The sequence below is a fragment of the Salvelinus fontinalis genome, chromosome 14 (assembly GCF_029448725.1).
Source record: "Salvelinus fontinalis isolate EN_2023a chromosome 14, ASM2944872v1, whole genome shotgun sequence".
NCBI classification, from domain to species: Eukaryota; Metazoa; Chordata; class Actinopteri; order Salmoniformes; family Salmonidae; genus Salvelinus; species Salvelinus fontinalis.
In genome coordinates, this window is record NC_074678.1 from 1,283,740 (window position 1) to 1,311,622 (window position 27,883).

At 44.4% G+C, this 27,883-nt stretch overlaps 1 protein-coding gene and 1 long non-coding RNA gene across 2 annotated transcripts; one reads left to right on the forward strand and one right to left on the reverse strand.

Moving 5' to 3' along the window:
• Positions 1 to 3,920: 3,920 nt before the first annotated feature.
• On the forward strand, positions 3,921 to 27,801 carry cfhl5 (complement factor H like 5). The gene is made up of 11 exons (XM_055943706.1): positions 3,921 to 4,241; positions 5,334 to 5,435; positions 5,869 to 6,008; positions 6,640 to 8,227; positions 9,084 to 9,266; positions 9,647 to 9,752; positions 22,133 to 22,209; positions 26,243 to 26,434; positions 26,559 to 26,750; positions 26,940 to 27,125; positions 27,414 to 27,801. The coding sequence occupies exons 4-11, from the start codon at positions 8,113 to 8,115 to the stop codon at positions 27,614 to 27,616; spliced, it is 1,254 nt and encodes a 417-aa protein (XP_055799681.1). The 5' UTR covers positions 3,921 to 4,241; positions 5,334 to 5,435; positions 5,869 to 6,008; positions 6,640 to 8,112; the 3' UTR covers positions 27,617 to 27,801.
• Positions 5,869 to 6,633, reverse strand: LOC129869366 (uncharacterized). The gene is made up of 2 exons (XR_008761894.1): positions 6,538 to 6,633; positions 5,869 to 6,052 (listed from the first exon to the last, which is right to left on the reverse strand). It is a non-coding gene; the product is annotated as an uncharacterized LOC129869366 (long non-coding RNA).
• Positions 27,802 to 27,883: the final 82 nt, after the last annotated feature.

A 27,883-nucleotide genomic window follows, 5' to 3' on the forward strand; every position in this document is an offset into this window, starting at 1 on the left:
AGAGCCCTGCACCCCCCACAGCAACTTGCCCAAGCCTCCCCCATTTCTCCTTCACCCTAATCCAGATAGCTGATGTTTTGAAAGAGCTGCAAAATCTGGACCCCCACAAATCAGCTGGGCGAGACAATCTAGATCCTCTCTTTCTAAAATGATCCAACGCAATTGTTGCAACCGCTATTACTAGCCTGTTCAACCCCTCTTTCGTATCATCTGAGGTCTCTAAAGATTGGAAAGCTGCCGCGGTCATCACCCTCTTCAAAGGGGGAGACACTCTAGACCCAAACTGTTAAAGACCTGTATCTATCCTAGCCTGCCTTTCTAAGGTCTTCAAAAGCCAAGTTAACAAATAGATCTCAGAAAATTTTGAATCCCACCGTACCTTCTCCGCTATGCATTCTGGTTTCCGAGCTGGTCATGGGTGCACCTCAGCCACACTCAAGGTCCTAAACGATATCATAACCGCCATCGATAAAAGACAATACTGTGCAGCCGTATTCATCGACCTGGCTAAGGCTTTCGACTCTGTCAATCACCACATTCTTATCTGAAGACTCAATAGCCTTGGTTTCTCAAATGACTGCCTCGCCTGGTTCACCAACTACTTCTCAGACAGAGTTCAGTGTGTCAAATCGGAGGGCCTGTTGTCCGGACCTCTGGCAGTCTCTATGGGGGTGGCATAGGGTTCAATTCTTGGGCCGACTCTTTTCTCTGTATACATCAAGGATGTCACTCTTGCTGCTGGTGATTCTCTGATCCACATCTACGCAGACGACACCATTTTGTATACTTCTGGCCCTTCTTTGGACACTGTGTTAACTAACCTCTAGATGAGCTTCAATGCCATACAACACTCCTTTCATGGCCTCCAACTGCTCTTAAAATGCAAGTAGAACTAAATACATGCTCTTCAACCGATCGCTGCCCACACCTGCACGCCTGTCCAGCATCACTGCTCTTGACGGTTCTGACTTGGAATATGTGGACAATTACAAATACCTAGGTGTCTGGTTAGACTGTAAACTCTCCTTCCAGACTCACATTAAGCATCTCCAATCCAAAATTAAATCTAGAATCGGCTTCCTATTTGGCAACAAAGCCTCCTTCACTCATGCTGCCAAACATACCCTCGTAAAACTGACTATCGTACCAATCCTTGACTTCGGAGATGTCATTTACAAAATAGCCTCCAACACTCTACTCAGCAAATTGGATGCAGTCTATGACAGTGCCATCCGTTTTGTCACCAAAGCCCCATATACTACCCACCACTGTGACCTGTACGCTCTCGTTGGCTGGCCCTCGCTTTATATTCGTCGCCAAACCCACTGGCTCCAGGTCATCTATAAGTCTCTGCTAGGTAAAGCCCCGCCTTATCTCAGTTCACTAGTAACCATAGCAGCACCCACCCGTGGCACGCGCTCCAGCAGGTATCTTTCACTGGTCCTCCCCCAAAGCCTATTCCTCCTTTGGCCACATTTCCTTCCAGTTCTCTGCTGCCAATGACTGGAACGAGTTGCAACAATCACTGAAGCTGGAGACTCATATCTCCCTCACTAACTTTAAGCATCAGCTTTCATAGCAGCTCACAGATCACTGCACCTGTACATAGCCCATCTGTAAATAGCCTATCCAACTACCTCATCCCCATATTGCTATTCTCTTTTTTTTCTCTCCTTTGCACTCCAGTATCTCTACTTGCACATTGTGGCTGGCTTCCGGGTTGGATGCGCGCTGTGTTAAGAAGCAGTGCGGCTAGGTTGGGTTGTGTTTCGGAGGACGCATGGCTTTCGACCTTTGTCTCTCCCGAGCCCGTTCGGGAGTTGTAGCGATGAGAAAAGATTGTAACTACTAACAATTGGATACCACAAAATTGGGGAGGAAAAAGGGGTAAAATTTAAAAAAGAAATTATAATAATGTGAATGTGTTAGGAGTTCTCCAAAACAACAGTACCATGAAGTATGGACACAGGCTACAGTTTGAGTGCAGCAACCCTAGACACGTTCTGAATGGGGAATCAGAGGTCACCTGCTCAACCAATGGACAGTGGGGTCACTCCTTTCCACTTTGTGACGGTAAATTGTATTTGTATTGATTTAACACATTGGGAAAATAATGCAACACAACCAAGTTATTTATTGTTTAAAGTAGATTTACAATTATCTACAACTCACACACAACATTAAGCAAAATAAAGCATTTCAGAAAGGGTAGGGAAGATTTCTGGACAGTTTGCTATTCTTGCTGGGAATGAAAGCAGCTGGGTGGTTGATACATTTTCTGTTAGGGCAAATTAAGTCTGACATTTCAAAGTGGAAATCATTAACTTAAGAAGCCTTTTTAAAACATAAATACAGTACAAGTTTGCATATCCTGCTGTACAGGTAAATTGTTAGCAACAAAAAAGCGACAAAATTAATATTCTACATCTTTACATAAGAACATTATCTTCATCCAATAGACCATATCAGGTGTATGAAAAGTATTTCTGGTTTCATGTTGCTATTTCTGGTTTTATGTTTATGTTTTACAACAGCAGCTTGTGAGATGCACAGATTCAAATCCACATTACAATCTAGAGGATCTAATGGAGAAAGATTGAGTTGAGCTGAGCATGGTACAAAAAGAGACTTTTCACGTAAAGATGGATATTACCATAAATATAGACAATGGATTATAAGGGAAGTTGAGGTGGAATGTGTCTTCCATTATTAATGGTTTAAATTGGATCCTTTGTGGATTGATGTTTTTTTGTGCAAATTTCAACAAGCTGTGTTTATGCAATGTGATTACATTGATAAAGTCAGTCAGAGTAAAACACAGACTTTGATTATTTGATATTTTTCACAAGAGGAATTTGAATGTTTTCTGTTCCTGTAGTCCTGGAAAACTACTTTAAGTTCTGTTGTGGCAGTGAAATGTAATAAATCAAATTACATTTTATTGGTCACATACACATGTTTAGCAGATGTTATTGCGGGTGTAGAGAAATGCTTGTGTTTCTAGCAGTAATAAGTCACCACTTTCATGACCTTCCTTCTTAGAGCCCTTAACCAGTTTACAGTGCATTCGGAAAGTATTCAGACCCCTTGACTTTTTCCAAATTTTATTATGTTACAGCCTTATTCTAAAATTGATTACGTTGTTTTCCCCCCTCACCAATCTACACATAATTCCCCATAATGACAAAGCAAAAACAGGTTTTTAGAAAAACGGAAATATCACATTTACATTCAGACCCTTTACTCAGGACTTTGTTGAAGCACCTTTGGCAGCAATTATAGCCTGGAGGCGTCTTGGTTAGGAGGCTACAAGCCTGGCCCAGCTGTATTTGGGGAGATTCTCCCATTCTTCTCTGCAGATCCTCTCAAGCTCTCTGTCAGGTTAGATGGGGAGCCTTGCTGCACAGCTATTTTCAGGTCTCTCCAGAGATGTTTGATCGGGTTCAAGTCCAGGTTCTTGCTGGGACATTCAGAGACTTATGCTTAGGGTCGTTCTCCTGTTGGAAGGTGAACCTTCGCCCCAGTCTGAGGTCCTGACCACTCTGGAGCAGGTTTTCATCAAGGATCTCTCTTTGCTTTATTCATCTTTCCTTCGATCCTGACCAGTCACCCAGTCCCTGGCGCTGAAAACATCCCCACAGCATGATGCTGCCACCACCACGCTTCACCATAGGATTGATGCCAGGTTATCTCGAGACGTGACGCTTGGCAACCAGTCCAAATAGTTCAATATTGGTTTCTCATGGTCTAAAAGTCCTTTAGGGAACTTTTGGCAAAGTCTAAGCGGGCTGTCATGTGCTTTTTATTGAGGAGTGGCTTCCGTCTGGCCACTCTACCATAAAGGTCTGTTTGGTGGAGTGCTGCAGAGATGGTGTTCCTTCTGGAAGGTTCTCCAATTTCTACAGAGGAACTCTAGATCTCTGTCAGTGATCATCGGGTTCTTGGTCACCTCCCTGACCGGCAGTTTGGCGTGCTGTCAGCTCTAGGAAGAGTCTTGGTGGTTCGAAACTTCTTCAATTTAAGAATGATGGAGGCCACTGTGTTCTTGGGAATCTTCAAAGCTGCAGAAATGTGTGGATAACCTTCCCCAGATCTGTGCCTCGACAACAATCCTGTCTCTGAGTTCTACAACCAATTCCTTCGATCTCATGGCTTGGTTTTTGCCCTGACGTGCACTGCCTTTTGAGACGCAGAGTTGCTGAATGTTTGACGGTGGAACAGCCATTTCCCCACCTGTGAAGGTAAACATTTCACTTTAGCCAAAACTATATCGCCAACAATATGTACCTTCAGAAGTTACATTAGGTGTGTAAATGTTCTATTCAGCAATATGGTGATTTTAGACGTGATTTGTGAAGCTGCAGAGAGGATTAATAATGTGAATGTGATAGGAATTCCCCAAAACAACAAAACCATGAAGTAAGGACACAGGCTACAGTTTGAGTTCAGCAACCCTAGTCACGTTCTGAAGGGGTGTTGTAAAGCTTCAGCTTATGGGAAGAGATGGGCACTGGCTTGTTGGACAAACACGTCAATCGATATAACCCCTGTCAATAGTTTACTCAAACTATTTGTTCTGGGGCTTTGCATAAACTAAGGAACATTGACTTCACAGGAGTTGTTTTTCATGTCAGTCCGAGCTTCAATAAAGTACCTCTGGTTTTGAATTCTCAATTATTTTGTCTGTTATCAGGGGAACAGTGTTATACTAGTCATGATCAGAAACAACAACGGTGGGCAGGAAAAAAGCGTCTCATGGCAGGAAGTGGTCACAGCACAAGGCTCTCATGGCAGGAAGTGGTCACAGCACAAGGCTCTCATGGCAGGAAGTGGTCACAGCACAAGGCTCTCATGGCAGGAAGTGGTCACAGCACAAGGCTCTCATGGCAGGGAGCGGTCACAGCACAAGGCTCTCATGGCAGGAAGCGGTCACAGCACAAGGCTCTCATGGCAGGAAGTGGTCACAGCACAAGGCTCTCATGGCAGGAAGTGGTCACAGCACAAGGCTCTCATGGCAGGAAGTGGTCACAGCACAAGGCTCTTTCAGGTGAAATCAGATGTTTTATTTACGGCAGTAAATATTTACAGAATGGATTCAAGAATCGCTCCGGTATATTTTCTGTTTGGCATATGCAAATTAGATCTAAATCACATCTTTCTATTACCAGATGCTTCACACACCTATCTAGAAGGTTAAAACGCCACATTACTCACCCATTATCAGGAGACTTCTAGTGTCTTTCTCCCAGAGTTTTTTGGATCATTAACATGGGATAATAGTAATAGGTCTACATGTTTTTTAATTCACCCTTATTCAATCCCTTAACCTACAGGTTAAACGCTTCCACCGTGTGGCCACCAACTGTCAGTGTATACACCTTGCATCATGTCTTCTTGTCACGGCCGTCAACAGAAGTGGACCAAGGTGCAGCGTGGTGAGCGTACATGTTCTTTTATTTAGAAAAGACGCCGAACAAAACAGTAAACACTACAAAACAAACCGTGAAGCTAAAGGCTAAGTGCCATAAACAAAGTCAACTTCCCACAAAGACAGGTGGGAAAAAGGGATACCTAAGTATGGTTCTCAATCAGAGACAACGATAGACAGCTGTCCCTGATTGAGAACCCTACCCGGCCAAAACATAGAAATACAAATAATAGAACATAGAATACCCACCCCAACTCACACCCTGACCAAACCAAAAGAGAGACATAAAAAGGATCTCTAAGGTCAGGGCGTGACACTTCTTGTTGAATCAAAGGATATTATCAAAGACAACTCATTTTTCTAGATAGAATCAAAACATTAACCACAGTTCATGAAGTTATAGACTGTACAACACCCTGCAATGTGATCCTTCTCCGTAGTGGTGAGTTGTGTCCCCGAGGCTACAGATGAACGGGTGGTTGTGAGCGGTCTGCCAGATGATGATGGTGTTATACAGTACGGCCATGAGCTCAGGTTCAGCTGCCCCAACCCAGAACACCAACTGAAGGGAAACCCACAGGTAGTGTGTGCTACGGGGGGGATGTGGAACAACCGTTTCCCCACCTGTGAAGGAACACATTTAAGGTCAGCCAAAACAAAGCAAATCACTTTACGGACAACAACACATTACTTCAGGTGTGCAAATGTTCTACAGCTGCACCATTGAGAGCATCCTGACTGGATGCATCACCGCCTGGTATGGCAACTGCTCGGCAACTGACCGTAAGGCGCTACATAGGGTAGTGGTTACGGCCCAGTACATCAATGGGGCCAAGCTTCCTGCCATCCAGGACATACATACTAGGCGGTGTCAGATATACTGTCCTCTCAAGCCGGCAACCAGTATTGGATAGCCAAGTCTAGGTCCAAAAGGCTCCTTAACAGCTTCTACCCCTAAGCCATAAGACTGCTGTACAATTAATAAAATGGCCACCTGGACTATTTACATTGACAGCCCCCCATCCCCCTACCCCTTTGTCTTTACACTGCTGCTACTTGCTATGCAGTAACTTTACCCCTGCCTACATGTACTAATGACGTCGACTAACCTTTACCACCACACATTGACTTGCTACTGTAGCCAATTGTAATGCCACCTGATCTTCAGGACATGTTCACACACTGATTCCTGTACCATCTTCTCGTTTCAGAACCCTGCACTGTGGACGATCAGCTGATGAACACACAGAAAATCCAATTCATGCTTCCTCAGAAAGATCAAACTAAACACTCTGTCACACATGTGGACCATATCACTGTTAAGTGTACTGGTCATAGTAGACTTAGCCCAGGAAGTGTTGATTTTCGTCAGCAGTGTATACATGGGGTCATGAACTTACCTCATTGCCAATAGTGGCTTCAGCTCACGGGAAGAGACGGCCACTAACTTGTTGGACAAACATGTCAACGAATAACCCCTGTCAATAGTTTTCTTAAATATTTTCAGCTTCATGATTGTCCAACATTAAATAAAGTGCCTCTGATTCTAATTGAATCAATTGAATTTAATAAAAATCGAATCGAATCTACTCTACTCTACTCTAATCTACTCTAATACAATGTACTCTATTCTAAATTAATCTAATCTACTCTAATCTAAACAAATCTACTCTAATCTAATATTTATTATTATAATTGTTCCCTGGAATATTATCCCACACACCATCAAGCCTTCTCATCCCACTGGACACAGACGCCAAATCAACATCTATTCCACGTGGGTTCAATTTCATTTCCATGACATGGAGACAACGTTGATTCAACCACTGTGTGCCCAGTGGGAAGTTAGTGGTGCTGGGAATGACATGATCAAAGGTCACTGTAAAGATACATAACGTATATTTTTTACAATATCAAAGCAGCCAGACAATATCTAGTAAAATGTCCTTGTGGTCCTTGCCAAGTATTTCAACAGCATCATCGTTACTGAGTGTCATAGATGTGTTCTTTGCATTCTACACATTGAGGCAGGAATATTGACCTTCAATTCTCATATGCAAGAAAAAGTTAAATGTAACATTGTGTGTTTTGTTTAGTTGGTAGGTTAATGTGGGGTAAACCCTGGCATGCTCTCAAGGTGTAGAAGTCAATAAAACATTAACTTTAAATCGATTTTGGCCCTCCCCTTTTGCCCCTGGATAATACGGCTTGAGGGGAAAAAGTTGTCTTGCTGGAACAAACATTGCTATGTCAACAGACAGTAAACAGACAGGTTTATGTGAGGTTTATGTCAGTACAGATTTGTTCACCATATTTGATGATTCATCAATGACCTTACAAATGGAGCTTATCATCATTACAATCAACAATCAAAGTATTTGCTACCTGTCTAAATGTCTTTCTATCTCTAAACCTATGCTCTTCAGATTAGATATGTCTCTATATGGCTGACCAAATTATTTGCACTTTTACGTTTGTTTTGATTTGCTCAATTAATTAATAGACTGAACCAATGCAGTTCCTACATTGAGCATTTTCCTCAGTGTTTCCCCTCCCCGCAATGTAGGTTTGATTGAATTCTAGTATTTTGGGTCATTCACCCTGGACAGTGGTTCTCTTCAGTGCTTCCTGGGGGCTGGAACTCTGTAGACAAACATTAACTTTGGGATAGACACTGTTTATTTATGTTCTACTCATTCCATTTTTACTGCATCTACCATTTGCTCAACATGAAATCATCTCTGACTCTGCTGTGTCTGGTGGTATGGGTGAATGTGGACGCTTCATCAGCTCAGACTGGTAAGGACGTGTTTTCCTTCACTTTCTCACATGCTTCTAGTTCCCACATTGTGTTAGTATTCACCAGTTGCTCTGTAAGACTCTGACTAGACAAAGTGAGTAAACGTAATTGATGTACTCACATTTCTTATTATAGCTAATAATTTAGCTCATTGTCAATATATAAGTAAGTGAAATGACAATTAACCAGCAGAAAATCTTGCAGACATAAACGTGATTTCTCATTCAGGGGGAAATTTCTTGTCCGTGGGGGGAGGTGGGGGGCTGTGTCAGTCTGCTAATACAGATGGCAATGGCCAGGATCAGGAGGATTAAAGGCTCAATGCACTACTTTTGTGTATAAAAAATATACTGCATGTTTTTTAATTTTTCAAGGGGTGCCCTAGTTCCCACTGCTAATTTTGCAGAATGTGCCTTTAAAAGGTTTTAATGCAAGTCTCCAACTCATGTGTAACCCCAATTCATCTCTAACTTAGCCACTGCAGATGAATCTCCTAATTTCTAATAATATCATCATGATTTAATGTTGTATTGATACAGATCCGATAATGTCACAGAACTGAAGCATATTTGTGCTAAACTACTGTAATCGAGCTGTGTGATAATCAGTGCTTGGGACTTAAAGGTTCTATCTGCTAAAAGAAGATTCTGAGATAATTGGCTTTAAAGGTTTGAATGGTGTCAGCAAATTTGATCTTGCATTCTTTTGAACCTAACAGCATGAATTAGGGTATTTTGAGTATTACATAGGTAGAGAACATTGAACAGAACAAGGCTGTGTCAATAACAACATAAGACTTTGTAGTCCCAAGCTCTCTATTTGTCTGAAAAGGTTTTTCCTCTGCTCCTCTGTCAGTGTGCAGGGGACCTCTACCAAATGTGCCCAATGCCAGGGTCACTGAGGAAAGCGTCAAAGAAGAGTACAAAGAGGACAACATTGTCCTCTTTTCCTGCAACGTTGGCTTTGTGCCAGCAGGCAGAATAAGTTTTCAGTGTAAGAAGAATAAGTGGGTGGTGGTCCGTCAGGGGAAATGCAATCGTGAGTATTTATTTAAATGTTATAGATTCAAAATTGTTGTTCTACATTTGACATTTTAGTCATTTAGCAGACGTTCTTATCCAGAGCGACTTATTGTTCCTGCATTTATCTTAAAGGGATAGTTTGGGATTTTGTCAATGAGGGGAAATAGATAATGGGCCTCACTGCCAAAATCCCTATCCCTTTAAGATAGCTAAGTGAGACAACCACATTATCACTGCTAGTATGTACATTTTTCCTCAATAAAATAGCTATAGTAGCAGTTATGATTAGCATAACTCCATAATAGCCTAGTTAAACACTCTAAAAGATCTGTTGACACATCATTTTCTAAAATACTGTATCATGATCTTGTTTTCCTGCTGTTTCCTGACATCTAGCTAAACCATGTGAGCTCCCTGATGAAACTGCCAATGGCCACTACAGCATCCAAGCTGGGGATGACTTTGTCTTTGGGGCCACTATCAAATACACTTGCAATGATGGGCAAGTTTTTTTTTTTTAAGATTGTGTTTCACTATTATTTATGATAAATGTTTTTGTTAATAGCCCCCACAACAATAGCTCTCTGTCCTCCCAATCCAGCCTGCCTAGTATGGGCTGAAACTAGCCTGTCTAGTATGGGCTGAATCCAGCCTGTCTAGTATGGGATTGAATCCAGAATGTCTAGTATGGGGCTGAATCCAGCCTGTCTATTATTGGCTTGAATCCAGCCTGTCTAGTATGGGGCTGAATCCAGCCTGTCTAGTATGGGGCTGAATCCAGTCTGTATAGTATGGGGCTGAATCCAGCCTGTCTAGTATGGGGCTGAATCCAGCCTGTCTAGTATGTGAATGTATCCAGAATGTCTAGTATGGGGCTGAATCCAGCCTGTCTAGTTTGGGGCTAGATCAAGCCTGCCTGGTATGGAGCTGATTCCAGCCTGTCTAGTATGAGGCTGAATCCAGTCTGCTTAGTATGGGGTAAACACAGCCTTTCTAGTATGGGCTGTATCCAACCTGTCTAGTATGGGGTTGAATGCAGCCCGTCTAGTATGAGACTGAATCCAGCCTGTCTAGTATGGGGCTGAATCCTGCCTGTCTAGCATGGGGCTGAATCCTGCCTGTCTAGCATGGGGCTGAATCCAGCCTCTCTTAAATGGACTAAATCCAGCCTGTCTAGCATGGGGCTGAATCCAGCCTGTCTAGTATGGGGCTGAATCCAGCCTGCCTAGTATGGGGCTGAATCCAGCCTGCCTAGTATGTGGCTGAATCCAGCCTGTCTAGTATGGGGCTGAATCCAGCCTGCCTAGTATGGGGCTGAATCCAGCCTGCCTAGTATGGGGCTGAATCCAGCCTGTCTAGGATGGGCTGAATCCAGTCTGTCTAGGATGGGGCTGAATCCAGTCTGGCTAGTATGGGGCTGAATCAAGCCTGTCTAGGATGGGGCTGAATCCAGTCTGTCTAGGATGGGGCTGAATCCAGTCTGCCTAGTATGGGGCTGAATCCAGCTTGTCTGCTATGTTGCTGAATCCAGCCTGTCTAGTATGGGCTGAATCCAGCCTGTCTAGTATGGGCTGAATCCAGCATTCATAGAATGGACTGAATCCAGCCTGTTTAGTATGTGGCTGAATCCAGTCTGTCTAGTATGGGGCTGAATCCAGCCTGTCTAGTATGTGGCTAAATCCAGTCTGTCTAGGATGGGGCTGAATCCAGCCCGTATGGTATTAGGATGAATCTATCCTGTCTCGTATGAGCTGAATCCAGCTTGTCTAGTATGGGGCTGAATCCAGACTCTCTTAAATGGGCTAAATCCAGACTGTCTAGCATGGGGCTGAATCCAGCCTGTCTAGTATGAGGCTGAATCCAGCCTGTCTAGTATGGGGCTGAATCCAGCCTGTCTACTATGGGGATGAATCCAGCCTGTCTACTATGGGGTTGAATCCAGCCTGTCTACTATGGGGCTGAATCCAGCCTGTCTACTATGGGGCTGAATCCAGACTGTCTAGTATGGGGCTGAATCCAACATGTCTGCTATGTTGCTGAATCCAGCATGTCTAGTATGGGGCTGAATCCAGCATTCATAGAATGGACTGAATCCAGCCCGTCTAGTATGAGACTGAATCCAACTTGTCTAGTTTGTGGCTGAATCCAGTCTGTCTAGTATGGGGCTGAATCCAGCCTGTCTAGTATGGGGCTGAATCCAGCCTGTCTAGTATGGGGCTGAATCCAGCCTGCCTTGTATGGGGCTGAATCCAACATGTTGATTATGGGCCTGAATCCAGCCTGTCTAGTATGGGGATGAATCCAGCCTGTCTAGTATGGGGCTGAATCCAGGCTGTCTAGTATGTGAATGTATCCAGAATGTCTAGTATGGGGCTGAATCCAGCCTGTCTAGTATGTGAATGTATCCAGAATGTCTAGTATGGGGCTGAATCCAGCCTGTCTAGTTTGGGGCTAGATCAAGCCTGCCTGGTATGGAGCTGATTCCAGCCTGTCTAGTATGGGGCTGAATCCAGTCTGCTTAGTATGGGGTAAACACAGCCTTTCTAGTATGGGCTGTATCCAACCTGTCTAGTATGGGGTTGAATGCAGCCCGTCTAGTATGAGACTGAATCCAGCCTGTCTAGTATGGGGCTGAATCCTGCCTGTCTAGCATGGGGCTGAATCCAGCCTCTCTTAAATGGACTAAATCCAGCCTGTCTAGCATGGGGCAGGAATCCAGCCTGTCTAGTATGGGGCTGAATCCAGCCTGTCTAGGATGGGGCTGAATCCAGCCTGTCTAGTATGGGGCTGAATCCAGTCTGTCTAGGATGGGGCTGAATCCAGCCTGTCTAGTATGGTGCTGAATCCAGCCTGCCTAGTATGGGGCTGAATCCAGCCTGTCTGCTATGTTGCTGAATCCAGCCTGTCTAGTATGGGCTGAATCCAGCATTCATAGAATGGACTGAATCCAGCCTGTTTAGTATGGGGCTGAATCCAGCCTGTCTAGTATGGGGCTGAATCCAGCCTGTCTAGTATGTGGCTGAATCCAGTCTGTCTAGGATGGGGCTGAATCCAGCCCGTATGGTATTAGGATGAATCTATCCTGTCTCGTATGAGCTGAATCCAGCTTGTCTAGTATGGGGCTGAATCCAGACTCTCTTAAATGGGCTAAATCCAGACTGTCTAGCATGGGGCTGAATCCAGCCTGTCTAGTATGAGGCTGAATCCAGCCTGTCTAGTATGGGGCTGAATCCAGCCTGTCTACTATGGGGCTGAATCCAGCCTGTCTACTATGGGGCTGAATCCAGACTGTCTAGTATGGGGCTGAATCCAACATGTCTGCTATAATGCTGAATCCAGCATGTCTAGTATGGGGCTGAATCCAGCATTCATAGAATGGACTGAATCCAGCCTGTCTAGGATGGGGTTGAATCCAGTCTGTCTAGTATGGGGCTGAATCCAGCCTGTCTAGTATGTGAATTTATCCAGAATGTCTAGTATGGGGCTGAATCCAGCCTGTCTAGTTTGGGGCTAGATCAAGCCTGCCTGGTATGGAGCTGATTCCAGCCTGTCTAGTATGGGGCTGAATCCAGTCTGCTTAGTATGGGGTAAACACAGCCTTTCTAGTATGGGCTGTATCCGACCTGTCTAGTATGGGGTTGAATGCAGCCCGTCTAGTATGAGACTGAATCCAGCCTGTCTAGTATGGGGCTGAATCCTGCCTGTCTAGTATGAGACTGAATCCAGCCTGTCTAGTATGGGGCTGAATCCAGTCTGCTTAGTATGGGGTAAACACAGCCTTTCTAGTATGGGCTGTATCCAACCTGTCTAGTATGGGGTTGAATGCAGCCCGTCTAGTATGAGACTGAATCCAGCCTGTCTAGTATGGGGCTGAATCCTGCCTGTCTAGTATGAGACTGAATCCAGCCCGTCTAGGATGGGGCTGAATCCAGCCTGTCTAGTATGGGGCTGAATCCAGCCTGTCTAGTATGGGGCTGAATCCAGTCTGTCTAGGATGGGGCTGAATCCAGCCTGTCTAGGATGGGGCTGAATCCAGACTGTCTAGGATGGGGCTGAATCCAGACTGTCTAGTATGTGGCTGAATCCAGTCTGTCTAGGATGGGGCTGATCAAGCCTGTCTAGTATGGGGCTGAATCCAGACTGTCTAGTATGTGGCTGAATCCAGCCCGTATGGTATTAGGATGAATCTATCCTGTCTCGTATGAGCTGAATCCAGCTTGTCTAGTATGGGGCTGAATCCAGACTCTCTTAAATGGGCTAAATCCAGACTGTCTAGCATGGGGCTGAATCCAGCCTGTCTAGTATGAGGCTGAATCCAGCCTGTCTAGTATGGGGCTGAATCCAGCCTGTCTACTATGGGGCTGAATCCAGCCTGTCTACTATGGGGCTGAATCCAGACTGTCTAGTATGGGGCTGAATCCAACATGTCTGCTATGTTGCTGAATCCAGCATGTCTAGTATGGGGCTGAATCCAGCATTCATAGAATGGACTGAATCCAGCCTGTCTAGTTTGGGGCTAGATCAAGCCTGCCTGGTATGGAGCTGATTCCAGCCTGTCTAGTATGGGGCTGAATCCAGTCTGCTTAGTATGGGGTAAACACAGCCTTTCTAGTATGGGCTGTATCCAACCTGTCTAGTATGGGGTTGAATGCAGCCCGTCTAGTATGAGACTGAATCCAGCCTGTCTAGTATGGGGCTGAATCCTGCCTGTCTAGCATGGGGCTGAATCCAGCCTCTCTTAAATGGACTAAATCCAGCCTGTCTAGCATGGGGCAGGAATCCAGCCTGTCTAGTATGGGGCTGAATCCAGTCTGTCTAGGATGGGGCTGAATCCAGCCTGTCTAGTATGGTGCTGAATCCAGCCTGCCTAGTATGGGGCTGAATCCAGCCTGTCTGCTATGTTGCTGAATCCAGCCTGTCTAGTATGGGCTGAATCCAGCATTCATAGAATGGACTGAATCCAGCCTGTTTAGTATGGGGCTGAATCCAGCCTGTCTAGTATGGGGCTGAATCCAGCCTGTCTAGTATGTGGCTGAATCCAGTCTGTCTAGGATGGGGCTGAATCCAGCCCGTATGGTATTAGGATGAATCTATCCTGTCTCGTATGAGCTGAATCCAGCTTGTCTAGTATGGGGCTGAATCCAGACTCTCTTAAATGGGCTAAATCCAGACTGTCTAGCATGGGGCTGAATCCAGCCTGTCTAGTATGAGGCTGAATCCAGCCTGTCTAGTATGGGGCTGAATCCAGCCTGTCTACTATGGGGCTGAATCCAGCCTGTCTACTATGGGGCTGAATCCAGACTGTCTAGTATGGGGCTGAATCCAACATGTCTGCTATGTTGCTGAATCCAGCATGTCTAGTATGGGGCTGAATCCAGCATTCATAGAATGGACTGAATCCAGCCTGTCTAGGATGGGGTTGAATCCAGTCTGTCTAGTACGGGGCTGAATCCAGCCTGTCTAGTATGTGAATTTATCCAGAATGTCTAGTATGGGGCTGAATCCAGCCTGTCTAGTTTGGGGCTAGATCAAGCCTGCCTGGTATGGAGCTGATTCCAGCCTGTCTAGTATGGGGCTGAATCCAGTCTGCTTAGTATGGGGTAAACACAGCCTTTCTAGTATGGGCTGTATCCAACCTGTCTAGTATGGGGTTGAATGCAGCCCGTCTAGTATGAGACTGAATCCAGCCTGTCTAGTATGGGGCTGAATCCTGCCTGTCTAGTTTGAGACTGAATCCAGCCTGTCTAGTATGGGGCTGAATCCAGTCTGCTTAGTATGGGGTAAACACAGCCTTTCTAGTATGGGCTGTATCCAACCTGTCTAGTATGGGGTTGAATCCAGCCCGTCTAGTATGAGACTGAATCCAGCCTGTCTAGTATGGGGCTGAATTCTGCCTGTCTAGTATGAGACTGAATCCAGCCCGTCTAGGATGGGGCTGAATCCAGCCTGTCTAGTATGGGGCTGAATCCAGCCTGTCTAGTATGGGGCTGAATCCAGTCTGTCTAGGATGGGGCTGAATCCAGCCTGTCTAGGATGGGGCTGAATCCAGACTGTCTAGGATGGGGCTGAATCCAGACTGTCTAGTATGTGGCTGAATCCAGTCTGTCTAGGATGGGGCTGATCAAGCCTGTCTAGTATGGGGCTGAATCCAGACTGTCTAGTATGTGGCTGAATCCAGCCCGTATGGTATTAGGATGAATCTATCCTGTCTCGTATGAGCTGAATCCAGCTTGTCTAGTATGGGGCTGAATCCAGACTCTCTTAAATGGGCTAAATCCAGACTGTCTAGCATGGGGCTGAATCCAGCCTGTCTAGTATGAGGCTGAATCCAGCCTGTCTAGTATGGGGCTGAATCCAGCCTGTCTACTATGGGGCTGAATCCAGACTGTCTAGTATGGGGCTGAATCCAACATGTCTGCTATGTTGCTGAATCCAGCATGTCTAGTATGGGGCTGAATCCAGCATTCATAGAATGGACTGAATCCAGCCCGTCTAGTATGAGACTGAATCCAGTCTGTCTAGTTTGTGGCTAAATCCAGTCTGTCTAGTATGGGGCTGAATCCAGCCTGTCTAGTGTGGGGCTGAATCCAGCCTGTCTAGTATGGGGCTGAATCCAGCCTGCCTTGTATGGGGCTGAATCCAACATGTTGATTATGGGCCTGAATCCAGCCTGTCTAGTATGGGCTGAATCCAGCCTGTCTAGTATGGGGCTGAATCCAGCCTGTCTAGTATGGGGTTGAATCCAGTCTGTCTAGTATGGGGCTGAATCCAGCCTGTCTAGTATGTGAATTTATCCAGAATGTCTAGTATGGGGCTGAATCCAGCCTGTCTAGTTTGGGGCTAGATCAAGCCTGCCTGGTATGGAGCTGATTCCAGCCTGTCTAGTATGGGGCTGAATCCAGTCTGCTTAGTATGGGGTAAACACAGCCTTTCTAGTATGGGCTGTATCCAACCTGTCTAGTATGGGGTTGATTGCAGCCCGTCTAGTATGAGACTGAATCCAGCCTGTCTAGTATGGGGCTGAATCCTGCCTGTCTAGTATGAGACTGAATCCAGCCTGTCTAGTATGGGGCTGAATCCAGTCTGCTTAGTATGGGGTAAACACAGCCTTTCTAGTATGGGCTGTATCCAACCTGTCTAGTATGGGGTTGAATGCAGCCCGTCTAGTATGAGACTGAATCCAACCTGTCTAGTATGGGGTTGAATGCAGCCCGTCTAGTATGAGACTGAATCCAGCCTGTCTAGTATGGGGCTGAATCCTGCCTGTCTAGCATGGGGCTGAATCCAGCCTCTCTTAAATGGACTAAATCCAGCCTGTCTAGTATGGGGCTGAATCCAGCCTGTCTAGGATGGGGCTGAATCCAGCCTGTCTAGTATGGGAATGAATCCAGCCTGTCTAGTATGGGGCTGAATCCAGTCTGTCTAGGATGGGGCTGAATCCAGCCTGTCTAGTATGGGGCTGAATCCAGTCTGTCTAGGATGGGGCTGAATCCAGCCTGTCTAGTATGTGGCTAAATCCAGTCTGTCTAGGATGGGGCTGAATCCAGCCCGTATGGTATTAGGATGAATCTATCCTGTCTCGTATGAGCTGAATCCAGCTTGTCTAGTATGGGGCTGAATCCAGACTCTCTTAAATGGGCTAAATCCAGACTGTCTAGCATGGGGCTGAATCCAGCCTGTCTAGTATGAGGCTTAATCCAGCCTGTCTAGTATGGGGCTGAATCCAGCCTGTCTACTATGGGGCTGAATCCAGCCTGTCTACTATGGGGCTGAATCCAGACTGTCTAGTTTGGGGCTGAATCCAACATGTCTGCTATGTTGCTGAATCCAGCATGTCTAGTATGGGGCTGAATCCAGCATTCATAGAATGGACTGAATCCAGCCCGTCTAGTATGGGGCTGAATCCAGCCTGTCTAGTATGAGGCTTAATCCAGCCTGTCTAGTTTGTGGCTGAATCCAGTCTGTCTAGTATGGGGCTGAATCCAGCCTGTCTAGTATGGGGCTGAATCCAGCCTGTCTAGTATGGGGCTGAATCCAGCCTGCCTTGTATGGGGCTGAATCCAACATGTTGATTATGGGCCTGAATCCAGCCTGTCTAGTATGAGCTGAATCCAGCCTGTCTTGTATGGGGCTGAATCCAGCCTGTCTAGTATGGGGTTGAATCCAGTCTGTCTAGTATGGGGCTGAATCCAGCCTGTCTAGTATGTGAATGTATCCAGAATGTCTAGTATGGGGCTGAATCCAGCCTGTCTAGTATGTGAATGTATCCAGAATGTCGAGTATGGGGCTGAATCCAGCCTGTCTAGTTTGGGGCTAGATCAAGCCTGCCTGGTATGGAGCTGATTCCAGCCTGTCTAGTATGGGGCTGAATCCAGTCTGCTTAGTATGGGGTAAACACAGCCTTTCTAGTATGGGCTGTATCCAACCTGTCTAGTATGGGGTTGAATGCAGCCCGTCTAGTATGAGACTGAATCCAGCCTGTCTAGTATGGGGCTGAATCCTGCCTGTCTCGCATGGGGCTGAATCCAGCCTCTCTTAAATGGACTGAATCCAGCCTGTTTAGTATGGGGCTGAATCCAGTCTGTCTAGGATATGGCTGAATCCAGCCTGTCTAGTATGTGGCTGAATCCAGTCTGTCTAGGATGGGGCTGAATCCAGCCTGTCTAGTATGTGGCTGAATCCAGTCTGTCTAGGATGGGGCTGAATCCAGCCCGTATGGTATTAGGATGAATCTATCCTGTCTCGTATGAGCTGAATCCAGCTTGTCTAGTATGGGGCTGAATCCAGACTCTCTTAAATGGGCTAAATCCAGACTGTCTAGCATGGGGCTGAATCCAGCCTGTCTAGTATGAGGCTGAATCCAGCCTGTCTAGTATGGGGCTGAATCCAGCCTGTCTACTATGGGGCTGAATCCAGCCTGTCTACTATGGGGCTGAATCCAGACTGTCTAGTATGGGGCTGAATCTAGCATTCATAGAATGGACTGAATCCAGCCCGTCTACTATGAGACTGAATCCAACTTGTCTAGTTTGTGGCTGAATCCAGTCTGTCTAGTATGGGGCTGAATCCAGCCTGTCTAGTATGGGGCTGAATCCAGCCTGTCTTTCATGGGGCTGAATACATCCCGTCTAGTATGGGGCTGAATCCAGGCTGTCTAATATGTGGTTGAATCCAGCCTGTCTAGTATTTGGGTTGAATCCAGCCCTAGTGTGGGTCTGAATCCAGCCCGTTTCGTATGGTGCTGAATCCAGCCTGTCTAGTATGGGGTTGAATCCAGCCTGTCTAGTATGGGGTTGAATCCAGCCTGTCTAGTATGGGGTTGAATCCAGCCTGTCTAGTATGGGCTGAATCCAGCCTGTCTTGTATGGGGCTGAATCCAGCCTGTCTAGTATGGGGCTGAATCCAGCCTGTCTAGTATGGGGTTGAATCCAGCCTATCTTGTATGGGGCTGAATCCAGCCTGTCTAGTACGGGGTTGAATCCAGCCCTAGTGTGAGTCTGAATCCAGCCTGTCTCGTATGGTGCTGAATCCAGCCTGTCTTGTATGGTGCTGAATCCAGCCTGTCTTGTATGGGGTTGAATCCAGCCTGTCTAGTATGGGGTTGAATCCAGCCTGTCTAGTATGGGCTGAATCCAGCCTGTCTTGTATGGGGCTGAATCCAGCCTGTCTAGTATGGGGCTGAATCCAGCCTGTCTAGCATGGGGCTGAATTCAGCCTGTCTAGTATGTGGCTGAATCCAGCCCGTCTAGTATGGGGCTGAATCCAGCCTGTCTCGTATGGTGCTGAATCCAGCCTGTCTAGTATGCGGTTGAATCCAGCCTGTCTAATATGGGGTTGAATCCAGCCTGTCTAGTATGGGCTGAATCCAGCCTGTCTAGTATGGGGCTGAATCCAGCCTGTCTACTATGGGGCTGAATCCAGCCTGTCTACTATGGGGCTGAATCCAGACTGTCTAGTATGGGGCTGAATCCAACATGTCTGCTATGTTGCTGAATCCAGCATGTCTAGTATGGGGCTGAATCCAGCATTCATAGAATGGACTGAATCCAGCCCGTCTAGTATGAGACTGAATCCAGTCTGTCTAGTATGGGGCTGAATCCAGCCTGTTTTCATGGGGCTGAATACATCCCGTCTAGTATGGGGCTGAATCCAGGCTGTCTAATATGTGGTTGAATCCAGCCTGTCTAGTATGGGGTTGAATCCAGCCCTAGTGTGGGTCTGAATCCAGCCCGTCTCGTATGGTGCTGAATCCAGCCTGTCTAGTATGGGGTTGAATCCAGCCTGTCTAGTATGGGGTTGAATCCAGCCTGTCTAGTATGGGGTTGAATCCAGCCTGTCTAGTATGGGCTGAATCCAGCCTGTCTTGTATGGGGCTGAATCCAGCCTGTCTAGTATGGGGCTGAATCCAGCCTGTCTAGTATGGGGGTGAATCCAGCCTGTCTTGTATGGGGCTGAATCCAGCCTGTCTAGTATGGGGTTGATTCCAGCCCTAGTGTGGGTCTGAATCCAGCCTGTCTCGTATGGTGCTGAATCCAGCCTGTCTAGCATGGGGCTGAATCCAGCCTGTCTAGTATGGGGTTGAATCCAGCCTGTCTAGTATGGGCTGAATCCAGCCTGTCTTGTATGGGGCTGAATCCAGCCTGTCTAGTATGGGGCTGAATCCAGCCTGTCTAGCATGGGGCTGAATTCAGCCTGTCTAGCATGGGGCTGAATCCAGCCTGTCTAGTATGGGGCTGAATCCAGCCTGTCTAGCATGGGGCTGAATTCAGCCTGTCTAGTATGTGGCTGAATCCAGCCTGTCTAGCATGGGGCTGAATTCAGCCTGTCTAGTATGCGGTTGAATCCAGCCCGTCTAGTATGGGGCTGAATCCAGCCTGTCTCGTATGGTGCTGAATCCAGCCTGTCTAGTATGCGGTTGAATCCAGCCTGTCTAATATGGGGTTGAATCCAGCCTGTCTAATATGGGCTGAATCCAGCCTGTCTAATATGAGGCTGAATCCAGCCTGTCTAGTATGGGGCTGAATCCAGCCTGTCTAGTATGAGGCTGAATCCAGCCTGTCTAGCATGGGGCTGAATTCAGCCTGTCTAGCATGGGGCTGAATCCAGCCTGTCTAGTATGGGGCTGAATCCAGCCTGTCTAGTATGTGAATGTATCCAGAATGTCTAGTATGGGGCTGAATCCAGCCTGTCTAGTTTGGGGCTAGATCAAGCCTGCCTGGTATGGAGCTGATTCCAGCCTGTCTAGTATGGGGCTGAATCCCGTCTGCTTAGTATGGGGTAAACACAGCCTTTCTAGTATGGGCTGTATCCAACCTGTCTAGTATGGGGTTGAATGCAGCCCGTCTAGTATGAGACTGAATCCAGCCTGTCTAGTATGGGGCTGAATCCTGCCTGTCTAGCATGGGGCTGAATCCAGCCTCTCTTAAATGGACTAAGTCCAGCCTGTCTAGCATGGGGCTGAATCCAGCCTGTCTAGTATGGGGCTGAATCCAGCCTGTCTAGCATGGAGCTGAATCCAGCCTGTCTAGTATGGGGCTAAATCTTGTCTGTCTAGCATGGAGCTGAATCCAGCCTGTCTAGTATGGGGCTGAATCCAGTCTGTCTAGTATGAGGCTGAATCCAGCCTGTCTAGTATGGGGCTGAATCCAGACTCTCTAGCATGGGGCTGAATCCTGCCTGTCTAGTATGAGGCTGAATCCAGCCTGTATAGTATGAGGCTGAATCCAGTCTGTCTAGTATGGGGCTGAATCCAGCCTGTCTACTATGGGGCTGAATCCAGCATGTCTTGTATGGGGCTGAATCCAGCATTCATAGAATGGACTGAATCCAGCCCGTCTAGTATGAGACTGAATCCAGCCTGTTTAGTATGGGGCTGAATCCATCCTGTCTAGTATGGGGCTGAATCCAGGCTGTCTAATATGTAGTTGAATCCAGCCTGTCTAGTATGGGGTTGAATCCAGCCCTAGTGTGGGTCTGAATCCAGCCCGTCTCGTATGGTGCTGAATCCAGCCTGTCTAGTATGGGGTTGAATCCAGCCTGTCTAGTATGGGGTTGAATCCAGCCTGTCTAGTATGGGGTTGAATCCAGCCTGTCTAGTATGGGCTGAATCCAGCCTGTCTTGTATGGGGCTGAATCCAGCCTGTCTAGTATGGGGCTGAATCCAGCCTGTCTAGTATGGGGTTGAATCCAGCCTGTCTTGTATGGGGCTGAATCCAGCCTGTCTAGTATGGGGCTGAATCCAGCCTGTCTAGCATGGGGCTGAATCCAGTCTGTCTAGTATGCGGTTGAATCCAGCCTGTCTAATATGGGGTTGAATCCAGCCTGTCTAGTATGGGCTGAATCCAGCCTGTCTAATATGGGGTTGAATCCAGCCTGTCTAGTATGGGGTTGAATCCAGGCTGACTAATATGGGGTTGAATCCAGGCTGACTAATATGGGGTTGAATCCAGCCTGTCTAGTACGGGGCTGAATTCAGCCTGTCTAGTATGGGCTGAATTCAGCCTGTCTAGTATGGGGCTGAATCCAGCCTGTCTAATATGGGGTTGAATCCAGCCTGTCTAGTATGGGGTTGAATCCAGGCTGACTAATATGGGGTTGAATCCAGCCTGTCTAGTACGGGGCTGAATTCAGCCTGTCTAGCATGGGGCTGAATTCATCCTGTCTAGTATGGGGCTGAATCCAGCCCGTCTAGTATGGGGTTGAATCCAGCCTGTCTAGTATCGGGCTGAGTTCAGCCTGTCTAGTATGGGGTTGAATCCAGCCTGTCTAGTATGGTGCTGAATCCAGCCTGCCTAGTATGGGCCTGAGTCCAGCCTGTCTCGTATGGGCTGATGAGGTCACAGACTTCATAATACCACCTAATCACTTTATTAATGTCTGTAGTTATCAGATGGTGAGCAAAATGGACATCAGAACCTGTATGGTGGCAGGATGGAGCAACCACCTGCCCATATGTGAAGGTAACCATGTATTCATTGAATATTAAAAACTGGGTATTTTGGCTCCTGAATGCTGATTGGCTTAAAGCTGTGGTGTATTATACCGGTTAACATGAGTATGACCCCTCAAAAAACGGTTTACTGTTCTAACGTTGTAACCAGTTTATTTTAGCAAAAAGGCACATCGGGGGTTTTTGGTATATGGCCAATATACCACGGATAATAGCTGTGTCCAGGCACACCGTGTTTTTTTATTTATTTATTATTTATTTTTATTTAAGGGGTAGATCAGCTTAATATTGCAGAAAGAATATTGGTTCCATCAATATAATTGTCTGCATCATTTCCAATCCCCCATATATTTTTGGAGTAAATATATCCATACATACATGCATACATATACACATATATACATACACATACCTATATAGACATACATTTTAAAAGAATATACCTTTATTATTATTCCCCGCAAACCCTACCACCGATCCCCCAATTGGAGTAAACTGATAAACACTTCTGCTTTTAACTTCAATTTATACATTTTACAGACACAGTCTACTTTACAATAGTTCTCCTTGTTTGTTCTTAGTCCTTCCTCTATTTCTGATGTCCATCCAGTTTGATTTCTATTTGTAACTGTGCAATTTCACAAAAGTTCTTAACCTATATACATTTTACAGATCCGGTATGCTTTACAGAATTGAACCTTTCTATTCTCATAGCTTCTACAGATTGTAAATAAAAAAATTACATTTTTGCTAAATTAATTATTATATTATTGATTGATTGACTATGGCTTTTCAAATCACCCAGTATTGCTATCTGCAGCGTTAGTTCTAGGCAAATGTTGCAATTCTTCAGCCATTCCTGGACCTGTGACCAAAAACGAGCCACATATGGAAATAACCAAAATAAAATATCTAATGACTCTGCCTCCTCACAGCATAATCTGCAGAGCTGGGAAGATTGTACCCCCCATATATATAACATTCTATTAGTTGCAAGAATTTTGTATAGTAATTTAAATTGAAAAATTCGACGTTTTGCTTCCGGCGTTGTTTTGTGTATCGATTCATAAACCATGTGCCATGGAATGGGTACATGGAAAATCTCTTCCCAACTATTTTGCAATTTATATGGCACAGCTGTCAGTTTTTTGGTCCTTAAATGAAATTGGTATATGTTTTTATTTATCACACTTTTCTTTAACCATTTACAGTGGGGGGTATTGTCAGAGATTATTCATCCTAATCAGACAGATGTATTTTATACAGCTAACGAGTTCAAACAGGTGCAGTTAATTAATACAGGTAATGAGTGGAGAACAGGAGGGCTTCTTAAAGAAAAACTAACAGGTCTGTGAGAGCCGGAATTCTTACTGGTTGGTAGGTGATCAAATACTTATGTCATGCAATAAAATCCAAATGAATTACTTAAAAATCATACAATGTGATTTTCTGGATTTTTGTTTTAGATTCCGTCTCTCACAGTTGAAGTGTACCTATGATAAAAATCACAGACCTCTACATGTTTTGTAAGTAGGAAAACCTGCAAAATCGGCAGTATATCAAATACTTCTTCTCTCCACTGTATGTTCTTTAATACAGGGCCGACTTACAAGTTCCTTACTTTTTTCCCCTTCTACTTGCCTCTTCCATTTTTGTGGTAATGCTGCAATTAATTGGTTGTAATTTTGGGGAGAGCAGACATTTCCATATGTCTGTGTTAGCTGCATGTGTGACATAACTCCACCAGTCCTATTTATGATATCATTCACAAAAATTATACCTTTTTTAAACATTTCTTCGAAAAATACAGTTTTTTTTTTATCAATTAGTATATTTGAATTTAACAACAATATTTGTTGTATTATTTGTTCTGGTGGATTAAACTGAAATTGCAACCAACTTTCTAAGGCTTGTTTAAAAAATAAAGATATTTTGGAGATTATTTCCTTTTCAAACAACCGAAAGTGGACCGGTGTAATCTGAATAAAGGGAAAAAGGCCCTTCTTGAACATAGGATGAGACATTCGTACCAATTTACTAGAGAACCAGTTTGGATTTAAGTATAACTTTTGTTTGACTGATGCCTTTAGTGAGAGGTCTAATGCTTTAATATTTAATAATTTCTGCCCTCCGAATTCATATTCGTTATAAAAATAGGCCCTTTTAATTTTATCTGGCTTGCCGTTCCAAATAAAATTGAATATTTTATGTTCATATAATTTAAAAAGCAGGTCACTAGGTGTAGGCAAAACCATAAGCAAATAGGTAAACTGTGATATGACTAAAGAGTTAATCAGGGTGATTTTTCCACAAATAGACAGGTATTTTCCTTTCCATGGTAGCAAGATCTTATCTATTTTTGCTAAATTTCTATAAAAATGTATTGGAGTGAGATAATTTCTTTCTTTTAGGATTTGTATACCGAGTATGTCCATATCTCCGTCAGACCATTTTATTGGTAAACTACATGGTAATGTAACATTTGAATTTTTTTAGTGATCCAGCAGCAAAAGAATCCAGATCCTCTAAGAAGCCATGGAGAGACTCTAATTGGGGTTTTAAAAGAAAACATGAATCATCAGCATACAATGACACCTTAGTTTTTAAGCCACGGATTTCTAATCCCTTAATATTATTGTTTGATCTAATCTTAGCAGCTACCATTTCGATGGCAATAATAACTAGATATGCCGATAGTGGACAACCTTGTTTTACTCCTCTAGAGAGTTAAAAACTTTCTGAGATGTAGCCATTATTTACTATTTTACACCTAGGGTTCCTATACATAACTTTAACCCATTTTATAAGAGATTCCCCAAAATTGAAATATTCAAGGCATTTATATATAAACTCCAGTCGTACTTTATCAAAAGCCTTTTCAAAATCAGCTATGAAAACCAGGCCTGGTGTCCCCGATATTTCATAGTATTCTATTGTTTCCTGTACTTGTCTTATATTATCTCCAATGTATCATCCATGTAAAAAACCTGTCTGATTAGGATGAATAATCTCTGACAATACTTTTTTAATTCTATGCGCCAAGCATTTTGCTAGGATTTTTGCATCACAACAATGAAGTGTAAGAGGTCCCCAATTTTTTTAATGGACTGGATCTTTATATATACCACTTGGGTCCTGTTTCAGTAATAATGATATCAGATCTTCTTGTTGCGTGTCCAATAATCTACCATTTATATAGGAGTGGTTAAAACATGCTAATAATTGTCCTTTGAGTATATCAAAAAAAGTTTTCTATACTTCCACTGGTATGCCATCCAGACCTGGAGTTTTCCCAGCCTTAAAGGCCCCAATTGCATCAAGCAGTTCCTTCTCTGTAATTTGGCCTTCACATGAGTCTTTCTGTACAGATGTTAATTTTACATTATTAGGAAAAAAAATCAATACAATTAGTTTCAGTTAGTGGAGATGGAGGAGCCTGAAACGAAAACATATTCTTAAAGTACTTTACTTCCTCTTTCAATATATAATTTGGTGAATCATGCGTCACTCCATTTGTAACAAGTTTTAATTTAAAAAAATTGGTAGCATTACTATATTGAAGATTGAAAAAGAATTTGGTGCATTTTCCCCCATATGCCATCCAGTTCGCTTTATTTTTATAATATATTACACTGGATCTTTCTTGAATAAGTTCCTCCATTTATTTTGTTTTACCTCTAACTTATTCTGTGCCTCTATGGTACCGTTTTTATTGCTATCTAACTGTACTGTTAGTCCTTCAATTTCCTTTGTTAATATGGACTCTTTTGATCGAAATTGCTTTTGTTTTATAGATGAGTACTGAATTGCATGGCCTCTAAACGCACACTTAAATGGCACGCCGTGTTACATTGTGTCTAAGAACAGCGCTTAGCCGTGGTATATTGCCCATATATATTGGCCATTTTTCTCAGGACTTATTGCTTAATTATAGTATATACAGCTTAACACCTTACTTAATACAATGCACATTACACTGTAACTCAGAGGGTTCATGAAGTTATAGACTGTACAACACCCTGCAATGTGATCTTTCTCCGTAGTGGTGAGTTGTGTCCCCGAGGCTACAGATGGACGGGTGGTTGTGAGCGGTCTGCCAGATGATGATAGTGTTATACAGTACGGTCATGAGCTCAGGTTCAGCTGCCCCAACCCAGAACACCAACTGAAGGGAAACCCACAGGTAGTGTGTGCTACGGGGGGGATGTGGAACAACCGTTTCCCCATCTGTGAAGGTAAACATTTCACTTTAGCCGAAACTAAGCAAATCACTTTATCAACAATATGTACCTTCAGAAGTTACATCAGGTGTGCAAACGTTACATTCAGCAATTTTTCTACTTTTTCCCTCCATAATAGATGTGACTTGTGAAGCTGCAGAGAAGATTAAGAATGGGAACGTGATAGGAATTCCCGAGAACAACAACACCATGAAGTATGGACACAGACTACAGTTTGAGTGCAGCAACTCTAAACACGTTCTGAAGGGGGAATCAGAGGTCACCTGCACAAGCAATGGACAGTGGAGTCACTCCTTTCCAATTTGTGAAGGTAAATTGTATTTTTATTGATTTGACAAATGGAACAATCAAGTTGTTTAAAGTAGATTTAGAATGTAGCAAAATAAAACATTTTGGAAGGGTAGGAATTTTTTCTAGACTACTATTCTTGCTGGGGAAGAAAAGCAGCTGGGTACATTTTATCACTAGTACTTTTATGACCTCACTCATGTCTTCCTAGAGCGCAAGGATTTCTGTGGACCACCTCCACATCTCATGAACGGAGACACAACGGACGATACCAGAGAAAGCTACAGACACGGAGAATCAGTTCATTATGACTGCCAGAAATACTACATCATTGAGCCCCCTTCAGCGTACAAGACGTGTCGTGATGGGATCTGGACAGGACCGATAACCTGCCTGAGTAAGTTCTCTAAAATTACATTGGCCCAATTTTAACCAATCGCTTACTCACTCCCCTTTATTGATCAGAAAGGATGAATTCAAGATCAACTGATTAATTACTATTTAAAAATGCATCTAGAGTTAAAAGGTAACTGTTGAACCATGCTACTGAGGCATTGACAAGTGACATTCCTCAAGGATCTATGGGTATAGTGATATCATTTATTAAAATGAAAAACAACTAAATATCAGTGGCCCTTGAAGGACACATTCACCCACTGATTCATGTACAATGTTGTCATTTCAGAACCCTGCACTGTGGATGAAGAGCTGATGAACACACAGAACATCCAATTTAAATATCCTCCGGAAGTTCAAAATAAACTCTATGCCACACATAGAGATCATATCACTTTTAAGTGTACTGGTGATAGCAGACTGAGCCCAGGTAGCGTTGATTTTCGTCAGCAGTGTATAAACGGGGTCATGAACTTACCTCATTGCCAATAGTGGCTTCAGCTACGGGAAGAGATGGGCAAAGGCTTGTTGGACAAACATGGCAATGAATAACCTGTCAATAGTCTGCTCAAACTATTTGTTCTGGGGCTTTGCATAAACTAAGGAACATTGATTTCACAGTTGTTTTTCATGTCAGTCCGAGCTTCAATAAAGTACCTCGGGTTTTGAATTCACAATTATTTTGTCTGTTATTAGGGGAACAGTGTTATACTAGTCATGATCAGAAACAACAACGGTAGGGGGAAATAGCATCTAATG

Coding starts and splice junctions, on each gene's coding strand:
- cfhl5 (XM_055943706.1), top strand. CDS start 8,113: ATGTTCTACTCATTCCATTTTTACTGCATCTACCATTTGCTCAACATG. Junction 26,435..26,558: donor CCGTTTCCCCATCTGTGAAG/GTAAACATTTCA, acceptor CCTCCATAATAG/ATGTGACTTGTGAAGCTGCA. Junction 26,751..26,939: donor CTCCTTTCCAATTTGTGAAG/GTAAATTGTATT, acceptor ATGTCTTCCTAG/AGCGCAAGGATTTCTGTGGA.